Below are 20907 nucleotides of genomic sequence, written 5' to 3'. Positions count from 1 at the left end.
TTCACGAAAGTGATTGTGGCCAGAGATAGAGAGAGTAGGGTCAACAGAGGTCTACACAGTAGAAGCATCTCGAGCAGTTGTGAGAAATCTTAGTGATGAGCTCGATGGTTAGGTATGGACTAACGGGGGAAGCTGGAGTTGGTGATGGAAGCCAGTGTCCAACAGGCCTGTGAAATACAGAACTCCTTATCCACAGCTGGAAGATGATGGCCATTAGATTATCCTGAGATCATGATCAGTCCTGAGCCTGTAGTGTCAGAGGTCTAGGCCTTTAGTTGAGAGTATCCACTTGTTGGCAGTAAGCAGCAAGTATTACACTCTAGCTACCAGCAGAGTATCTCTCTGTGGCAGGCAGGCTATCTATCACGTGGAGGGATTTAATTATTCTGAACTGTTAATCATTAAGAACTTGCTTAATGATGGTTATCACAATTATGCACCCCCTGGGTATGAGAATAGTTATCCCAGTTAGGGGCAGATGAAGAGAAATGAATAAGCTCACCATGCCATAAATGGGTCAAGAAATAACATGGAATTAATCTAGGAGCAGCATATTTATAGAAGGAGTCTCAGCTGTTGGGGTACTATAGAAGATAGAAAGTAACTTGAGGGGCTCTCCCTGATGGCATGATGGGTTAAAGCACTGAACTATGAAGTTACCTGCAGCCACTGCAGCACAAGTTCTATCCCCGGCCAGGGAGCTGACCACATGGCGCAGCAAACCTCTCTTGAATCACCCGCTGTTCTCCTCAGTAGTATATTTCAGTCGATCTGCCTGTTCTGCCCCCCACTCTGTCTCTGGTGGTCCTCTCACCTTCCACACCTCTGCCCACACCCTAGTTCGACTATACATAAATAAATAACAATAAATCTTAAAAACAAGACAAGGAAATAAAAGTAACTAAAACTCCAAACTCCACTTTAAAAATAATTGAGTGAGAGGAACTCAAGGTAAAAAATTACCTTCTATAGTAATTTACTTAATGAGAGTAAGAGATAAAAGTTTCTTCATTAGAAGAAATTTTTATTTTTGCTTAAAGGTTTTTTCAGGGCTTCAACAATAAGCATTGTATGTTTTCAGAAGTATTCTGAAGCTCATCCCACAATAACCTCATTTTGACATGAGGGAGAGGTCTGCAACTATGAAAGATACTGGTGTCAGGAGGAAGTTTAGATTTTTTTCATTTGACATGTCTATTTTTAGCTTTTGTAATACTTGAGCTCCTGAAAAATGGCGTCTATTTTATACTTGTCTCAACTAAGTTTTATTTAAAGGGCTCAATGTGAGGGGGGAAATTGGCTCCTTATTAAAGTAATTGAAAGAAAAATCCTTTGTTAAAATGAAGAATCTAAATAACTAACACAAATTGCTCACAGTGTAGCAGATTTGGATTTTTTTCAAATGCTTTTTTGATGATAATGTGCAGCTAGAGTTTCATTTTTCAGAGATCTGTATTGAAATTTCCATTTCATTATGGGAGTATTAAACCATCTGCATGATTTAATTTGACAAATAGAAACCAGAAACATTAGTAGGATGACATGACGAATAGGTCCACATCAAATTAAAAAGCTTCCATAAGGGAAAAGAAACTATCATAAAAGCAAGAAAAAAATCACCTTTCAGAATGGGATAAAATATTTGTACATCATTTATCTGACACGGCACTGATATCCAAAATACACAAAGAACACATACAACTTTAAAAAAAAAGTTAGTTTAAAAAAATGAGAAGAAAAACTAAATAGACACTTCTCAAAGAACACAAATGGTCAATAGACACATGAAAAAATACTCATTGCTCCTTACAACAGGGAAATGCAAATCAAAATCACAACAATTTCACCCTCTGAGAATAGTCTATATAGGAAAGTCCAGAAACTTTTGAAACTTCATATGCTTCAAACAATGTCAAGGCGTGTAGCACCTGGAGTCCCTGACCAAAGTAGAAAACTCCCTTCTGTAAGTATGGCATTTCTCGAGGACATTTCATTCCTAAATCATTTAGATCATTTAGTCACTTTTCTAAAAGTTGTTCTTGTAATCAGTGCATTTCTTTCAAATTCATTCATTCATTCAAATATGACAGAGTCAAGAATGTACAACTAACTATCTGGGAAATAAAATCCAGTATTATTACAAAAGCTGGCTCTGGATCTATTATCTTAAAGAAAAACTGTGACACCAATTAACTGAATAAATACCTTCGCAAGAAGCTATAGAATTAGAACTGCAAATATGCAGGTTGTACAAGGCTGAATTCTGGGTGATTCTATCCACAGGGACCGTGAGGTGAGTGTAGACCCGTGGAGTTATCCTATAGAACAACACAACCTCTAGAACCTACCTATTGTATACAAGGATGAAACATGATTTTTGCTCTTGAAATCTTGGCATTCTAGCAGCATCTGAGTGACAGATTAGCAAAGGCACATGTACATATCTGTAGTGGTCTACATTTATCATGGTGAAGACAGACTGAAAATATGAGCTTTTTAAAAATCAAAAAATATAGAATAGCTTATTTTTGCATCATTTTGTGCCTCTTCCCATCTCAGTCCGTGGGCTTCCCATCACCAAGGACCCGTGTGCCATCACCAGAGTCCCACGGACCCCCCACCCCATTTTTGATCCCATTCCCCACTCCACCCCCATACGATGTCTCTGGTCTATAGTTGTTCATTATAGGATTAAAAAAAAGTGAGCTTCTGGAGTGGAGGGCGGACATGCTAAGGTATGTAAAGTGTACTTCGTCACACACACAGGAGAGGGTGCAGCTTACCTGGCATGCTGACGGATGGCTGTGGTTGAGGTCCCAGTGAGAAGACACTATGTCCACAGACTTTTTGGCCATGTTGAGTAAGTTCATCCAGCCTTGGAAAAGTGATAAGTGAAATGGTGCATTTTCTGAATAGTTAAGGCCCTCAGGGATATTCTCCACCAGGGCAATTCTTAGAAAAGATTTTGAAAAACAAACAAAAAGAATCTCGTCAAATTTGAAGCCGTGGATCTTCATACATGCACACAGACACATCAGAAAAGCACTGTTTCTTAATTAGACATTACTGATAACGTACACTTCCTCATCAGAGGCCTCTTCTACTTTGAAATTTTGCTGTGTTTTTGAGAGTTGATACATTGTTCTTCCATAATTAACACTTATTATAGAAAACCACCGTGTATGCCCCTAGTGTTCAGTTAGAAACTGGTTTTTGGTGAAAAATTCAGAATTTGCTACACAAGATTTGCTTCTAGAAATATAAGCAATCATTATAGAAGACATTACTCCATGGCACACATTTCTGTATTTCTCCATTTTCTATCACAGTGCTGGTGGATATGTATTAGGACTTAGTAAGTGCTATTATTGCTGGTTAACACCTCTCTTGAGGCTTCCCGGCTGAAGGCATAGAGGAAGTTCTAAAAACCTGCTTGTTTTAGAACACATATTTTTCAAGATTTAGTGTGTGATGGCTAGGAGCAGTAGAGGAAGAAGAAACAGTCATGAGTAAACAGCAACTCGACTTTCTTAAAGGGCCATCAGGTTGTCTCCTGACAGGGCTACTATAAACACTTACGATTGTATCCTCCCTGGGTACCATTCTTAATCCTCTTCAAGCCACTTTCTATGTTACATTTTGGGTCATCCTTTAAAAATATAAATCTGAACAATCTGTTCAGTGCCAGAGTCCTCCTGATGACGTTCTCTCCTACTCTCCCAATGTGCTTGACAAGTGTTGACCAGTCTGACCCGACTTCTCCACAGTTCCACGGCACTCATATGGCCCCCTGAATTTTACACCAAAGCTACTCTAACTTTGGCATTTCAAGAGCATTAATACAGAGTCAATTTCTACTCTGCTTATTGAGCAATTGCTAATTAACTTTTAAAGTCCCACTTTAAACATGATTTTTTTTTTTCTGAGAGGTTCTTCCCTATGCACCCAAACTAGGTTACATCTTCCTTATTATCTACTTCCAGTGATCTGTTATTCCCTTTTCATCTTGCCTATCATGCTAGAGATGATGTATTCAAGGATAATTTTCCTTGATTAATTATAGGGTGTCTTGATACTGCGGTGTTGGTTTACTCTTGCAGCCCAGTGCCTACCATATGCTCAGAGCAAAAAATATCTGCCAAATTTCAATAAAATCAGGAAAAAAGAAAACAGAAGCATTAAAATTGCCAAGGAACATAGACTGTGGATTGGGAGAAATTAGCCAAGGAAACCAAGATAAAACCTGCCCCAAATCTAATTTGGGAGGAATGTATATCTTTTATGTTTGGTAGTGTGCAAAATACATCTGAAGATTAAGAAGGGACTCTTAAAGACAAAAGATAAGAGATAAGACAGATAAGAGGGAAGCCAAGTTGGAGAGATTTTTAAATCTAATAGAAAACTGTTGAAGGCAAAAGACAGAGGTTAAAGTTGGATTTCTAGCCATATTTACACTCAATTATCTATGCTAACAGAAGCAAGACATAGTGAAAAGGAAGCAGGTTGGATAATTAGCAGTTTTAGCCTACTGTGAAATTAATGAATATATTTAAAATCAAACAAAAAAATCCCTCCAATAAACAAAGCTAAAATACAATGGTTGGCATGAGGGGTTTGTAGAATAATAATATACTAGTAGATGACTTTGCACTATCTTCCATACATATCAAACTCTCCAGCTTCAGATAGGTATACAATAATGTAGGAAGCCAATGGTTTTGGAAATCTTTAGAACAGGTACTCTTAAGCTTTGATCTATGGCCATTTTTGACAATATTGATTCTTCCAACCCATTAGCAGGGTGTATCTTGCCCTGCTTTTTTCTATTTCTTTTAACAGTGTTTTATAGTTTTTCTTGTAAAATTCCTTCACCTCCTTTTTAGAGCCAAGATTGTCAGAGGGAAAGTGGGGAAAGGACAGAAACAAGGTGGGGAGAGAACAAAATGAACTATGATGGCGGACTATTGTTGTGTGATGAGTGTGGTGTGTTGACAGCACCTGAAAGGGGAGATTCTATGCTTCTCTTAGACAAATAATGATGTAAACCATAGTTGCCTCAATAAAAAACTAATTTAGTTAATAAATCAACTCAGTAAAATGGTGGCGTACAAAATCAATCTGCAAGAATCAGTTGTATTTCTATATGCAAGTAGCACATATGAAGAGAAAGAAATCCAGAAGAGAAAGAACCTCCAACTCACAATTATGACAAAAATAATTAAATGCTTTGGAATAAATGCAACAAAGGAGGTGAAGGATCTATACAATGAAAACAGTAAGATATTGTTAAAATAAATTTAAAAAGACACAAGGAAAGGGAATGATATTCCCAACTAGCTCATGAACTGAAAGAATCAACATTGTCAAAAAGGCTATCTTACCTTAAGCAGTATACATATTTAAGGAAATTCATATCGTCTTCAATTATTCAACTGAATAGAACAAATAACACTGAATTTCATATGGAACCACAAAAGACCCTGAATAGCCAAAGGAATCTGACTATTGGAGGATAAGTGGTGATATCATACTCCCAGACATTAATATATACTATAAAGTTATAGGAATGAAAACAGTATGGTAGTGGAACAAAAGGATATCCACAGACCAACTACCACGCATTAATGGACAGTTAATCTGTGTTCAAGAAAGCAAGAATTTACACTGGAGAAAGAAGACCCACTAAAACTAATGGTGTTGGGAAAAACTGGGCTACCACATACAAAAGAATGAAGTTAGGTCAATACCATGCACTTCACACAAAAATCAAGTCAAAATAGACTAAAAACATGGATATAGGCTGAAACTAGAAAACACATTGAAGAATAAAACTCTACAACATCAGCTTCAGAAACTTCTTTGGGGATCCATCTCCAGTGACAGTGAGAACAAACAAATGAGCTTACATCAAACTATAAATTTCTGCACAGATAAAGAAACTACCAGTAGAACAAAAAGACACAGTACTAAGTTAGAGAAAATCTTTACAGATAACACATCTGACAATGTGCTGATCCACAGAATAAAGAGAGAACTAATGCAACTCAACAAAATGAATTCACCCAATTAAAAAATGGGTAGAAGGGCTACACAGATAATACTCCAAAGAAGACATATTGGTGGTCAATAGACACAAATCTGCTCATCATTACTTATCATCAAAGAAATGCAAATCAAAATCACAATTAGATACAAGCTCACATGTGAGAATGAACCACGTCATAAAGTCCAGAAACAACAAATATGTGTGAGGACGTGCAGAAAGGAATCCCTTCTATGTTGTAGGTAGAGATGCAAACTAGTTGAGCCACTGTGGAAAACAGTAAGTGGGTGTTTCTCAAACTATTAAAATCAATGTAACATAATGCCCAGCAATTGCATCTACCCAAAGAATGAAACATTAATTAAAGGGGTATGTGTCCTTTCATGGTCATCGTAGCCCTATTTATAACGGTTAAGTCATAGAAACAGCCTAAGTGCTTAGCAACAGAGTTGATCAGAAAAAAAGTGGCATATGTATAGGGTAGAATGCCTCCCAGCTATCAAAAAAAAAAAAAAAAAAAACTTTGTCATTTGTAACATGGGTAGAATTGGAGAGGATAACGCTAAACAAAATGAGTCATACAGAAGAAAGCAAATACCAGATGTTCTCACTGTATGTATGAAATATAGAGAAACATATCAAAGGTCAGTTAAGACCAAACCAATAGTAATAAACTCTTAACATCTGACTTCAAAATGGAGGTAATCAGAGGAGGGATAGGGAAAGGAAGGGCCAAGAGAACTTGGTGGAGGATTGTTGAGGTATCGTTCATGGACAGAATGTGAAAATACACATTTGTAGGCATTTAACCTGTAGCATCCAAAGCAGATACAGTGACATAAACCTACTTGTTTTTTAAAATAATGTTCCAAAAGGGAGTCCATAGTTCCCAAAGAATCTGTACCACGGAATGCCAAAGGGGTGTGTGTTACTGAGAGCATAAAGGAGTTATCTCGGACTTAACACGCATTCTGATAAGATTTCTCTGATTACTGAAGATTTAGAAGAGGGTAAGATAATCAAGAAAGATTTTCAAGAAAGGAGAATTGGGTCAAAGCCAGGCACAGGCAGTATCTCAGCACTTCTGGTTGACAAAGAAAATGGAGCAGATGAAGGACATAGAGAAGAATCAGCAGAGGGAAGTGAATTCTCTGGAAGTCAAGAAACAAGAGTTGTAGTTACCTGACTTTTCATTAAATAGCAAAGCAAAGTATGGATTTATGTGAAAAATTAAAAAACAGAACACCAAGATCTGGGGACCACATTTATGCCTGGACAGTGAGCACTGGCCCATTACTGCACCTGCCTCCTTGTCCTTCACATGGCGATTTTAATTGCTCCTGTGACGCTGTTCCTGTTTCAGCTGCCCTGCCAGATAAAATCTAAAATCAGCTTTGAAACGGCTTCTATCTGTAATCTATCATTTTATTTCTTTTATCAACCAACAGCTGGCAACTCTCCAGAGGCCTGGTCTAATTAGCATGCATGCAGATCTCTTTTCTAGTCTCTTACAGCCTTTGCTGTTCTCTGACTTTTCAAGCTAGGAAACGTGTAGGCAGACCTTATTAAAATTCACCTTTGTGCAAGTCCCTGGAATGCCTACTTACCATCTCTAAAAGATCTATGCTCCAAGACTGCAGCACTACTTCTAACACCTACTAACAAAGGGGAAAGCTGACTGCACAAAGACATAATAAAGCAAAAATATTTTTATAAGCCTCTCCTGGTATTTCGAGAGACACTGTAAATGATGTGAACTGTGTCCAAGAGGCCTAGGGAGAACTAACATGAGAAAAAAAATCATTAAGTAGAATTCCAGCTGCTTGTATTAATAGCATGTATTTATATTCCAAAGTTAATGTGGTCATCAAACTTTCCCTTTCAACCCCACCACAACATTATACCTTTACAAGAAATAGCCAATTTTCTTCTAATGAACTACTCAGAGATAGTTTCTGTATTTTCTAACTTTAAAACATGGTGTGTGTGTGTGAGGGAGAGGGATGTGTGAGTTGGTAAAGAAGAATTTTTATAAAATAACGCACCTTTCATATTTGATTTTCATATTAGTGTAGACAATAGTTCAAGAGAAAGGGATTTGGGGTGAGACAAGTTCCCCCTGCTAGAGACTCCAGTAACCTGGCCATGCAGCCTTGGACATTGACTGGCCACTTTAAGTCTGTTCCCACTTTGGGAGGAGTTATTACAAAGATCAGGAGAGAGAATCTACATGAAATGTTTTGTTCAATGTGTGCACTAATTAAGAGACTTTTTTCTTTTCTTTTTTTTTTAAATTTATTTATTTATTCATATAGAACTGGGGTACAAGCCAGAGGTGTGGAGGGTGAGAGGATTCACCAGAGACAGAGTGGGGAATAGAACAGGCAGATCGACGAAGTACACTGCTGAGGGGAGCAGCGGCCGGGTCAGGAGAGGTCTGCCACGCCATGCGGGTCACCTCCGGGGCAGGCAGAATCGAACTCATGTGCAAGTGGCTTTAGCTTCTTCGTGCTGTGCTTTAACCCACTGCGCCACCAGGGAGGGCCACTTTTTTCTTTTTTAAAAGAAACATCATCTTAATCTGTAATTTGTAAAAACCCTCTGATTTCTAAACTAATATAGCAGAGTTTGTACAAAGACCCTACCTATCCTGGCTCACAGGAGTCTTTTTCCCCACAAGAAAATCCATTTTAATTTTATATAAAAATACCTGTAGTTACTATTTGATCAATTTTTTTTGTTAGAAAAATGGGGTTGTACAATACATAACCTTTTATGACATTTTGGCACTTCATAATTTTATGGACCTTTTTGTGGCTATCATAATAACATAGTCATAGCATTTACTATTTAGTATATTGGTCCTTGCTTTTGAGAAACGAAATTTATTGAAGCAACATTGCATTATGCAATGAATAGATTTCAGGAGTGCATCATAACAAATATCTGTTATAATGAATCTTATAAACTGTAATCTACATGACATCTTCAGAGTGAACGTGATCTTTCCTCTGTAGCTAGCATCAAGGCTCATTTACTACAATTTGATGATCTCTGTGGCTACTTAGTAGTAGGTTTACTGACTTTCATTCCTTAGATTGTGGCTATCTGCTCACATCAATCAATGAAGCTGAACAGATGGCCTCAGCTCATCAATACAATTAGATTTGCATTCAATGTAAAATCATGCAGATCGTATACCCTTGTTCGTAATTAAAGTGCAGGTGCACAAGAAAAAAGTTTAGATAGACCCAGGGTCTCCAGTAAAGTAGAAGATGGCCTGTTACCCACGTGGTGGGTTCACTGGCTCCCTCTGAACAGGGAGAGTTGATACAGACTGGCATGGGTTTGCTTGAATTCAAATGAGGTATATGTTTCATTTTGATCTAAGAATGTGGGTCAGGATGAATTTACTGGTGAAAGAGAGCAGACAGGGTAATAGCAAAGCCGGGCTGGTTAGCAGTATACAATAATTCTCACTCGGGCATAAGGACAGATGCTGATGACCACTACAAAAAAAAAGAAGGGATTTGCTTTAATAATATTCTGCACTTTATTTATCTTGAAAAAAATTCAAAGCCTAGAAAGTTGCAAGCAGAATAGAGTGAATAAGTATATTCACTGCAAGAGTATTGTGTATGCATAAGTATGCGTATACACACAACTTTTAGTATGCTACTTGAAAGTAAGTTATAAATATCACGAGAGTTTATCTCTGCATCTTAAACATGCATTTCTAAGAAGAAGGCCATGCTTCTAAAAAAAACCCAAAATACACATTCTCACACAGGAAATTTAACATTAATGCATACATACCATCTAAATTTCAAATTGCCTGTTGTTCCAACAATGTCCTTTATCTAGGTTTTTCTGCTTAGCATTCAATATGCAATTGATATTTGCCTACTGCATTTCGTTTTCAAGTCTCTTTAGTTTCCTTTAGTTTTGGAGACTTCTCTAGCCTTTTTTTGTTGTGTTTTGCTTGTTCATCATGAGGTTGACATTTGAGAAAAAGTCGAGGCTAGTAGTTTTGCCAAATATCCCTGGGCTTGATTTGCTTGTTGACTTCTGATTAGATTTAGACTATATTTTTGGCAAGAACACTCCACAGCAGTATCCTGCACATCACAGGCAGAGGCACATAATACTGAGTTATATCCTTACTGGTGATGTTAAGTTTGGTTTCTTACTAAGAAGGTTTATGACAGATTTCCCCTTCAAATAGCACTGTTAGTCTCCTCTATAATTAATGAATAACCAGTAAAGAAGACTTTTAGATGGCCTAAATAATATTCTATTCACCAACATTCCACTCACAGATCAGGTATTCATCCATTTCTGGTTATTGATGGGCTTTTTTTGGTAAATTATTTTACATCATTTCTTCTATACTTATTAGTTTGTTACTCTTCTGTTAGGAAATCCTTTTCCAGTTCTTATCAACTGTTTTAAAGTTTTCTATAATTTCAATTTTGTTATTAGGTATTTATAGATTCACTTTTTTTAAAATGAAAAGCATCATCTATTGCTGTCTTGATTTGCTGTGATACTCAATTTCGGCCAACATTACCAGTGGGGTTCCTCTGGAAGCTGTCTTCCTTTTTTTTTAATATGCTGCTTTCAGTTTTCAAATATTTTCTTATTTTTTGTCAATGGATGTTTTACTTGCATTAACTTTTTAATAATCTTTTTTATTAAGGTAACATTGATTTTCACAGGGTATCTGATCAGAAAAATGGAATCCCACCTTTCCAGGAAAATGTTGCCACACAAATTCACCACAAAGGCCCAGCAGTCCCCTCTCACAGCCATTTAAGCCCCTCCCTTTCTGGTCCACCCTTTTCCTCAACAGCTTTAGTTTTACACTCAGATTTCCAGTGTTTATTTTTAGTTTAGAGTCTTACTCTTGTCTCTCTATATTCCACTTTTTCCACTTGTCTTGGTACTTGTTTTGTTTAGCATTATCCCTTCAGGTTCCACTCATGGGATCACAAATGGAAAGAGTTCATATATTTTTTATCACTGAGTAGTATTCCATTAACTTAAAAAAGATTGAGTATGTACGAACATACATATTTATATACATGTATATATATAAACATATACATATATAATTCACTATATATACATTACATCTTTTTAGCTCATTCAGCTGTCATTGGGCACTTAAGGTAAACTTGCTATTATAAATAGAGCTGCAATAAACATAGGAGCACAGCATATATATATCCCTTTGAATTAGTGTTTCTGTATTATTTATGAAGATACCTAAGAACAGAATTGCTGACTAATATGGTAGATAAACTATTAATATTTTGAGGAGCGACCACGCTATTTTTCATGGAGACTGAACTAGTCTACATTCCCACCAACAAAGCAGGAAAGTTCCTTCTTCTCCACATCCCGGCTAACATCAAGCAGGGTACCCTGCCTTGGTTCTGATTTGCATTTCCTGATAGTGATGATAAGCAGTTGTTGATGTGCCTATATGCCAGCTGCCTGTTTTCTTTCAAGAAATAAATATCCCCTCAGGCCTTCTGCTCATTTTTAATTGGGTTTCTTTGTTTTGCATTAAGTTTTAATTTAACTTTCAAAGAAAACAACTGCAGAGAACATGATGAAGATTTGCATAGACAACCTCGGATCACTAGTTCTATAAATCTAGGAAGTTCAGGCTTAAGTGTCATTTTTTACAGCCTTATAAATGTTTTAAGAGAAGAAAGACTATGGTTTTCGTATTGAGTGATACGTTAGCAATAAAGGATGTGTGATAACTATAACTACTGGCCTTTCTTTGTATGTAACAGTCTAAAATATTTTCACAAGCAATGTTACTCAGCATCATGGAGAAGCAACTTTACTGAGCAAGATTGGTCTCAGTTTTAGAGATGAAGGAGCAAGGCTCTCGTTGGCCAGGCAGCGGCCAGCTAGAGAGAATGTCACGGCCCTCAACTCATGTTTCTCTGAGTTCATATACATTTCACAATAGAGGAAGGTCTGGGCCTTTAAGAAGTTTCCCAGAATCACACTTTGATTGCGATGCTAAGGAAGGAAAGATAAAGAGGCCGGCTTAGACAGAGGGCCAATCTTGTCTAGAGAAAAATGTGGAGTGTTTCACAGTTGAAGCCTGAAGGCAGTCTCCTCCTCAGTCTACACTCCACCAGACAGCCCGCGCCACCAAGGAAGCCTAGGGTGACAGGAAGGCACAGTTTTCCTTACTCAGTATTTCCAGATACTTGCCCCGATGAGGAAGGACCAAAGAGAAGAGAAAGAAGGCCAAAGCGATGAAGGAAAAAAGAAGAAAGATAAATAGAACTCAATGAACCTGCTTTTTGATGTTTTGCCATTTTGATGAGATGTGAACAAAGAAGCAGTTTGTTGATGTAAAGTCTCTGACACTGTCTTCAGAGAGTCCAAGCACCTCAGAGGAAGGAAGTGAGGGAAAACAACACGGCTAAAATGCTCATGGCTTAAGGGCAGAACAGGTAGGCATTTACGGCAGTTTTTACCTTTTGACATTGGCAAACTAGTAATTATTACTGCATAACAATCACTATTATTATTACTATTTTTTTTGCCAGGCATTTTGGTAAGTTTTACTGAATATAATATTACAATAATTCTCAAGAGTAGGTAACTATCATTTTTTTTCATGAGGAAACTGAAAAATATTCAGTTTTATTAATTTGTCCAAGGAATAGGTGTGATGGGGCCCAGATTTCATTAAGAGTGCGTAGTCTGATGATTGACTAGCTTTTCTTAATCATTATGCTCCATCACCTCTTCCAATTTTCAAAACCAAACATCCAGGCAGTTGCAGGGAACACAATTTTCTTCCCACATCTCAAATAATATTTTCAATGGATCAAGACAGTAAAGGCTCGACAAACTAGCACAGTTCACTGCCATAATAATGCATTCTCTTATCATTAGCTTGTTCTAAAAGCCACAATCATAACTTAACCATGTTGTTTGGATCACAGTTCAGGACATAATCCATCTTACGATTCTGGGTCACATTCATTTCCCATTAAAATTAGAATTATGGAGAGCCAATCTGTGATGAGCTCTGTTCAAGTGCTGGAAAGTGTTTTGGGACTGGCCGCAAGAAAGGAAGGCGGGAGGCAGAAAGGCTGAGCGAGCAGCGTTTATTGCTCCCGGACAGCAGCTGAGACGAGCCCCTAAGGTGGGGTCCGCAGCTACTGCCCCCCCATAGGGGGAGGGGGCTCTGATATAGATTCTAAGCTCAGATCCCAAAGGGGCGACTCATCGCTGTGTCCCTTGATGTGAGGCCCAGTTCGTTATCAAACTTGGATGTGGGGCCCAGTTCTTTATCACCTTCAGCTAGTCCCATCCCGGGTGCAGGGTCCCCGTTAGTTGGATGCGAGGCCCAGTGTGTGACCGCCTATCACCCCTGGATGCGAGGCCTGATGTTTGACTGCCCTTGTCCAGCCCCTCAGTAAATCTCCGCATTTGGGAGCAGTCAAGAAAAATTAAGGCAGCAATGGGACCAGAATTTAGAAGAATAAGGAGGGCAGTGTGGTGAAATTTAAGGAGTGAAGTAGAGAAGGAGAAAAAGTCAAAAGGATTTACCAAGAGCTAGATTATGAGGAGGAGGAAAATATGTTTTTTCTTTAAGTTCTCCAAGGGCATCGCTGTAACTCAAAAGACACATTAATGCCTTATCAGTTGTAGTGTGTGCAAATATTTTCTCCCATTTAGCAGACTCTCCCTTCAATTTCCCTTACTCTTTTTTTTTTTTTATTGTAGTTTGATATAATCCCAGCTATTTTCTTCTCCATTTTCCTTGCTTCTGGAGAGGCGTCCTCAACAATGTTTCTGAGATTTATGTCATGGAGTCTTGCCTGCTTTCTTCCATATAGTCTGTGGTTTCCAGTGCTACATGTAAGTCTTATATCCATTTTTGAGCTGATTTTTGTGTTTGGAGTGAAAGAGTAGTCTGGTTTTGTTCTTTTGCAAGTGGCACTCCAGTTTTCTCAGCACCATTTATTTGGACAGACTTTCCTTGTTCCAATGTTAATAGTTTTGCTCCTTTGTCATAGATTAGTTTTGTTTCTGGAACTTCCAACTTGATTTCATTGGTGTGTATGTCTGTTTTTGCTCCAATATTAGGCTGTTCCATTATTATAGATTTATAGTATAGTTTGAAATCTGGGTGGTAATAACTCCATTGCTCTTCCCCTTTAATCAGGAGATCTTAGTCTATTTTGTGCTTTTTGTGTGTGATTCCGGTGTGATCCAACTTTGCCATTGTGCAGACCTTACTCATGCTGCCTGGGGGGAGGAAGAGTGAATTACCTGATTGGAAGATAAGGAAGAATATTCATCTTGGTTTTCTGCTTATTTGGGGGAGAGCTACCCCACCCTCAGCAATCTTCATGTCCAAATTTGCCATAGTCCAGTGATGGCTCTGTGTGGGTGCTAAACCTGCGAATTCTGGGAGGACCGGGAAGATCATTTGATTTAAAGCTAAGCAAGCTCCTTAATTTACTCTCTCTTGATCAACAAGGTGATCAGCTAGCCTCCACCTGCTACTCTTTTTCAGAATTGGCAATTCATTCAGGACAAGGCATGCTATTGAGATTGAGCTCCCTCAGAGACCACTAAATTTGTTAAAATGTGCTTGGGATTCTAATATACTAACCCCCCCCCCCCCAGGTATTTTGATGGAATGATTTTCCTCGGGTCACAATCTAGGATGCACAAATGTAATGAGGCAGAATAGGTTATGAAAATGATCATACCCTCATGCTAGTCAGTGTTTTATTTATTAGCCCAAGGATCCCAGTTCTGCTCTGGCTTGAGAGAAATGTTCTAGCCAGGATGACAAGAATAGGATTTCACTCCCCACTCTATGGCCAACAGGCAATGATAATCAGTCACATTTTTTTTTTTTTTTAATATGGCCATGACCTTAAAATATCTCTCAGGATGTTGCTCTAGGCAGCTTCTAGCAACTGGAGTTGCAGATAGATTGAAATTGTAGTTATAACTTTGACTGAAGCCGTAGAATGAGGCTGATTAGATTGTCTGGTTAACACAGACTTACGCAGAAAATCATTTTTACTCGTTGAAAATATTTCTAAAATGGATGCTATTTTCTAATAATGGAATAGACTGCAGTTTTTTATTACTTTGATTTTCTTCTTATTATATTTTGCCTTGGGGCCTCAACACTACTTGGTGGGAGATATGAGATTGATCCAATTCTGTAACATTCAGGATCTTTACCAAGCTTTATTTTAAAATAAGCCTTTGACACAAACACTTTTTGGATTCAAGTTCTCTTTAAAGTATAGTGAAACTTTTAGTAACTGAAGGCTTACCATCAATTATTTCTAATACTGGTTTTCAAATCTAGGGCCAAGAAAAAGATAGAGTTTTATCTAGAGCTACAGAGCAGACAATCTTTCCTCTACCACTGCTCAGAGCTAGTGTTAAATGTTTTCCCTTGAGTGGAAGTATACGTATTTTTTCCTTCCTTCTCCAACTCTTATCTCAGCAATTGTGAAAATCTGCGACCTCATTAATATATCTCAAATTCTTTTGCGTCCATTATAGCTCTGTAGATTGATAAAGCAGCTGACGGATATCAGCTAAATAAGATTCGGACTAGTCATCACCAGACAGTTCAACATCTCCTTTGGGGGTAAATTCTCAAAAATGTCTCCAGACTTCAGAAAAGCAGACTGAGGAAGGACTCCCTGAAGCAACACAGCAGCTTCTTGTGGAGAACATCGGGAACAGCTGACGCAACCACAGAATACCTTCAGAAAAACAGATGAAATCCCCGTTTGGAGGGCAGCAGGCGAACCACAACCTTAAACCGGGAGGTCGCTACAGCGGGCTCTGTTGGAGGCACCAGACACCATTCTGGCTGCTGTATTTCAGCCTCCCGAGGGCGTTAGCATCATCTGGGAAAACATGTGCCCTTTCCAGGGGGTTAAAATAGTTTTCTAAATAAGTCTTGTCATAGTCTGAATTGCCTTCAGTGGCCTCTGAGTTGGAACGCCAGAGGAAAGAAGACCACTTACAACAGGAACGGACTAAGGGGACAACAGGCGAGAAGGAAGACAGCCATGAGGAGAGCCCTGCAGCCGTCTAAGGTCGGGCGAAAGGTAACGGTGACAGAATTATCGACCTTTTTGGTAAGATTTATTTATTTATTCGTACAGAACTGGGGTACAGGCCAGAGATGCGGAGGGTGAGAGGCTTCACCAGAGACAGAGCGGGGAGCAGAACAGGCAGACTGACAAAGTCCACTGCTGAGGGGAGCAGTGGGCGGTCAGGAGAGGTCTGCCGCGCCCTGTGGGTCACCTCCGGGGCGGGGATCGAACTCGTGCCGCAGTGGGAAAAATTGTTGTATTTTGTTCTCTAATCGTGTATTAAAACATAGCGGCCATGACAATAATGCTGACAGTAATACCTGACATTTATCTTGGCCATGTGTTAGGTGCTTTGCAGAAACCGTCACCTTCACTAATTTATGGCACAGGCATTCATTTTTCCTATTTTTAAGATGAAGACGAGGACGCTTGTGGAAATACTGATGTGAGACACGTACGATGGGCTGGCTATGAGGGAGCCTCTTGTGTGTGGCTGGGTCCAGACACAAGAGGCTCCCTGGAGAGCCGGGCTTCTCCTTGTCCTCCAGTAAAACAAAGCTGTCCCCTCTACCAGTAATTGCCTATACTCCATTAATACAACGATAGATTTTTAATAGTGAAAAGCACATTAATTAGCCAAATCCAGCTTCAGTTTTCGCCAGCACCTGTAAAAGGGGCCTCCATGCTTCATGGGGCTTGATTTTGTTCTATTTGAACATTTGCTAGATTTAGGTAGATTTTCCCAATTATTAACTCTATTATAAAGCATGACAGTGTGATTAGGTATTGTAGACATAAGAAAAATGAATGTGAAAGCACTTTCTATGAGCTTATAAATATGTACGTATTTTATATAATGAGCAAAAAAACTTTCATTCATAATCACATTATAATTAACTTTTTAATTAGGTAGAATCCTAGAAGCTATAAATTTGGGCTCCTGACTCATTTCCAATCACATTTTAATTTATATTTATTTTCATTTAAACTAGTTTATGAAAAACTTCAACCTTGCAAGTCTCTAATCTTGGAAGTTTAAAAATTCCTAAGATATAATTTTAGCATCTGTGTGGGAGACCCTCAGTAAAAAGAATTGTGAACTAGGAGTCACAGAAACTGGATTCTCTGCTAGTGTCTCTCTGCTACTCAAACTATTTCTTCGAAAATAACTACTCACCGATAAATGATGAGTTTCAATTCTAACTTATATGTTTACTCAGAAAAATATTTCAATTCCTTTATTACAAGCTTTAGCATATAGGTATAGATATTATTACATATAATATCAGAAATGGCTTGTTGATATGAGAGCGAGGTTAAAGGTGAGCAGTGTGCTTCCAGTTTAAAATAGGTCAAATCAGAAAAAAAAAAACCCCACTAAATTCTAAACATCTTAATGTTTTCAAATTACTCGCACGGGATGTCATTTGTGAAATTAGTCATTTTTGAATATTTAAAACTTCTTCAGACATTTCTTGATTTGCATCCTATTGGGAAATAATAATCGCCTAATCCTTAAGTTCGAAAAATAATTGTTCTAATTCCCTCCTCCTTCACCCTGACCACCACTATCAACTTTGAAAATGCTGTGTGTGGTCTTCACCTAACGGGGGATGTGTGTGTGTGTGTGTGTGTGTTGAGATGGGGGTGGGGGTGGGGTTGTAGGGTGAGAAGAGGAACCAGAAGTGAAGCAAGGTGAAGAGGCAAAACTCTGGCCTAAAACAAGAATAGAAAAAAAGGAAAAATTTACAAGCATTCAAAGGACATTGGTGTGACAACTTTGAGCAAATACAACTCAGTACTGAGGAAAGAATACACTTGAGAATCAGGCTACCGAGAGCACGTAATCTGGTTTTTCTAGAATTCAAACCTTATCACAGAAAATAGTTCCCGACATTTTTCCCCCCCCTCTGATTCTCTAACAGTAATTCAGTCGGTCATTTCTGGATAGGTTTAAGGATGACAATGGAAATTTCCAGGACGTTTATTATTGTTCAACACGGGATATTTTGAACAGGCTCTTGTCTGAGCAGAATAAACAGTTTTTTTTAAACTCTTAGAGTATGGAAAAAGATGTTACCTACAGAAGGTCAAAAAAAGGAAAAATCTTGTCATCATAAAAGGCAAATGGACCATGCAAAATTTGACTCGGGATAATAACCCTCAGTAGGTTGGACACTTCCCTTAGCGTCCAAGAAAGGCCAAATCTTTCTTGTCTGTAGGATGTTTTTCAGCAAAAGTCACCCTCAGCAGGACTCTAGGCCAACAGCATCCTTGTGTGACGGGGACATAAGTCAGCAGCAATTGCAGCAAGATGCTGGCAGTGATGAGTGATTTCATTGCAGCAGAGTTTCAGCTGGTTTTATGTTCCCTAAACACACATTTTGTAAACAGATAGGTCATCATTTTGACAGTTGTCTCACTCTTGTTCGCTCTTTGATGATGGACACGCACGTGTGGGATTCTTTAAATAGGGGCATTGTCCTGGTTTCTGTATGTTTGTTTGTTGGAAATTCGGCATTGGAAATAAACAGCACCCTCTCCCAGTCTGTGCAGCTTGGCTCCAGGGCGAGGAGGAGACCTTCACTAATGAGCCCAATGTGAAGACGTTTTAGATGTGCATCCCCGTAGCCGATTTGGGTCGTACACTGAAATCTGGGTGTCTTTGCATCCAGAATAGGAGTAACTAAGTCAGACACTAGTCAGGTGGCCTGGTATTACTCTCCAAGTCTTTGTCTTTATTGGTGACAAACTATATGGAAGATTAAAGAGCGGGCATCTTTTGGAATATAGAGTCAAGGAGAAAGAAATCATTCGTCTGTAGACGACGTGTCTACCATCTGATACACCCCACTCATTACAGGAGTTATTACCAAAAGTTCTCTATGAAAATCCCTTCACTCCTAACCAGGACTGCTTTGGTGCAACTTCTGTTTCCATTGTAGATTGCTTCCCTTTTTATTCCTGCTCTTGTCTTTCTCCAAAAAGGCAGAATTTCCTATTTGAAAGTCTAATCACATAATAGCTCTGCTTTGCTCAAAATACATCCAAATCACCTTGATTGGAGTTTTGGATGTCTAAACTATTCATCCATTTACAAATAGATCTCTGGGTTCTCTCCCATAGGCAGCTCTTAATTTTGATTATTTTACTAATTTCTCTCTAATCATAAATTTTTTTTTGGCATTGGGAGCGTGTCTTTGTTAACCCCTACTGTTATGCCAACTAACATAAACTACATTGTAACTCCAATTACTTAAAAAATAAAACATGGCTCTTTCTCTGCAGAAATACTGCATCATTTCTGTAAATTAAATGTAACCCCAAATGACATAAAGGAAAGGTGAGCGCTTTCCCATCGTGTTATGTTTGATTTGGTCAAGCTGAGGACTGGCACTCTCCTGCTTTCTCCTGCTCACAGACAGATTTATTTATTTTTTTTAACATTTACTTATTTATTCATACAGAACTAGGGTACAGGCCAGAGGTGCATGAGCAGTGAAAGGATTCACCAGAGACAGCAGGGAGCAGAAGAGGCAGATCAACAAAGCACACTGCTGAGGGGAACAGTGGGCAGGTCAGGAGAGGTCTGCCACACCACCGCCCGGGGTAGGGAATCGAACTCATGCTGAAGTGGCTTTAGCTTCTTAGTGCAGTGCTTTAACCCACGGCACCATGAGGGAGGGCCCACACAGCCAGACTTTTAATGACTGAAATCAGAAATTATACTATCATGGTTTTCTTTCTTTCTTTCTTTCTTTCTTTCTTTTTAAGATTTATTTATTTTATGCATACAAGCACTGGGATACAAGCCAGAGATAGGGGGTGTAGAGGATTCACCAGAGACAGCAGAGAGCAGTTCAGGTGGATCTACTGAATACACTGCTGAGAGGAACAGCAGACAAGACAGGAGCTGTACCCTGTGGATCAGCTCCCTGGCTGGGGAGTGAACTCACTCCTGCAGGGGCTGTGGACAGCTTCATAGTGCTGCGCTTTAATGCACTCACCCCCAGAGAGGTCCTACCATGGTTTTCTTACAAAGAAAGCAGAACACTGTATATTTGGCTTCTGAATTTAATTTATTTCATTGACTCAAAAATCACATTGAAAAGGCAAATATTTTGAATTCTTTTTGGAAATAGATCAGTAAGTTTTATCAGAAAAGAAAGTTACCTAATTAATTGGAAATGTCTTGGTAGCTTATTTAGTGAGTCAACAAATACTTGAGTACCTACAATGGATCAGACCGTAGGTTAGAGTTTTCCAAGGTCCCAGGGGTGCAGGTGGAGCTAGTTAATAGTTAATAATGGGGATTAATCCAGAAGAGGGCAATTCAGCAAGTGGACAATTAATCCTTAAAGAGGAAATTCAATGGCTAGAGTTTCACTTATTTCTAAATTTTTTCATCACCAGCGGTTTTTCTTTTATAAAATAGAAGCTCTGTGGCTACAATGATGACCTATTTAGCTATCTGTTAATGATGGGTTGTTAAGTTTCATCTTTATTCCTTGGTAGAGGTTTTTTTTTTCTTTAAGATTTATTTATTTATTCATACAGAGCTGGGGTACAGGCCAGAGATGTAGAGGGTGAGAGGATTCCCCAGAGACAGAGCGGGGAGCAGAACAGGCAGATTGACAAAATACACTGCTGAGGGGAGCAGGGGGCGGGTCAGGAGAGGTCTGCCGCGCCATGTGGTCACCTCCGGGGCAGGCGGGGATCGAACTCATGCGGAAGTGG

At 38.8% G+C, this 20907-nt stretch overlaps 1 protein-coding gene across 2 annotated transcripts in view; it reads right to left on the bottom strand.

Moving 5' to 3' along the window:
* PLD5 (phospholipase D family, member 5) overlaps window positions 1-20907 on the bottom strand; it is a 163787-nt gene that overhangs the window by 49017 nt on the left and 93863 nt on the right. For both annotated transcript variants that reach the window (XM_004691049.2, XM_004691050.2), the window contains exon 3: window positions 2784-2952. In XM_004691049.2, the coding sequence (XP_004691106.1) occupies window positions 2784-2952 (169 nt within the window). The remainder of the gene's footprint in view (window positions 1-2783; window positions 2953-20907) is intronic.

The sequence above is a fragment of the Condylura cristata genome, unplaced genomic scaffold (genome assembly GCF_000260355.1).
Source record: "Condylura cristata isolate star-nosed mole 26May11 unplaced genomic scaffold, ConCri1.0 scaffold00029, whole genome shotgun sequence".
Lineage (NCBI taxonomy): Eukaryota > Metazoa > Chordata > Mammalia > Eulipotyphla > Talpidae > Condylura > Condylura cristata.
This window is presented reverse-complemented; position numbering and strand designations above follow the sequence as displayed.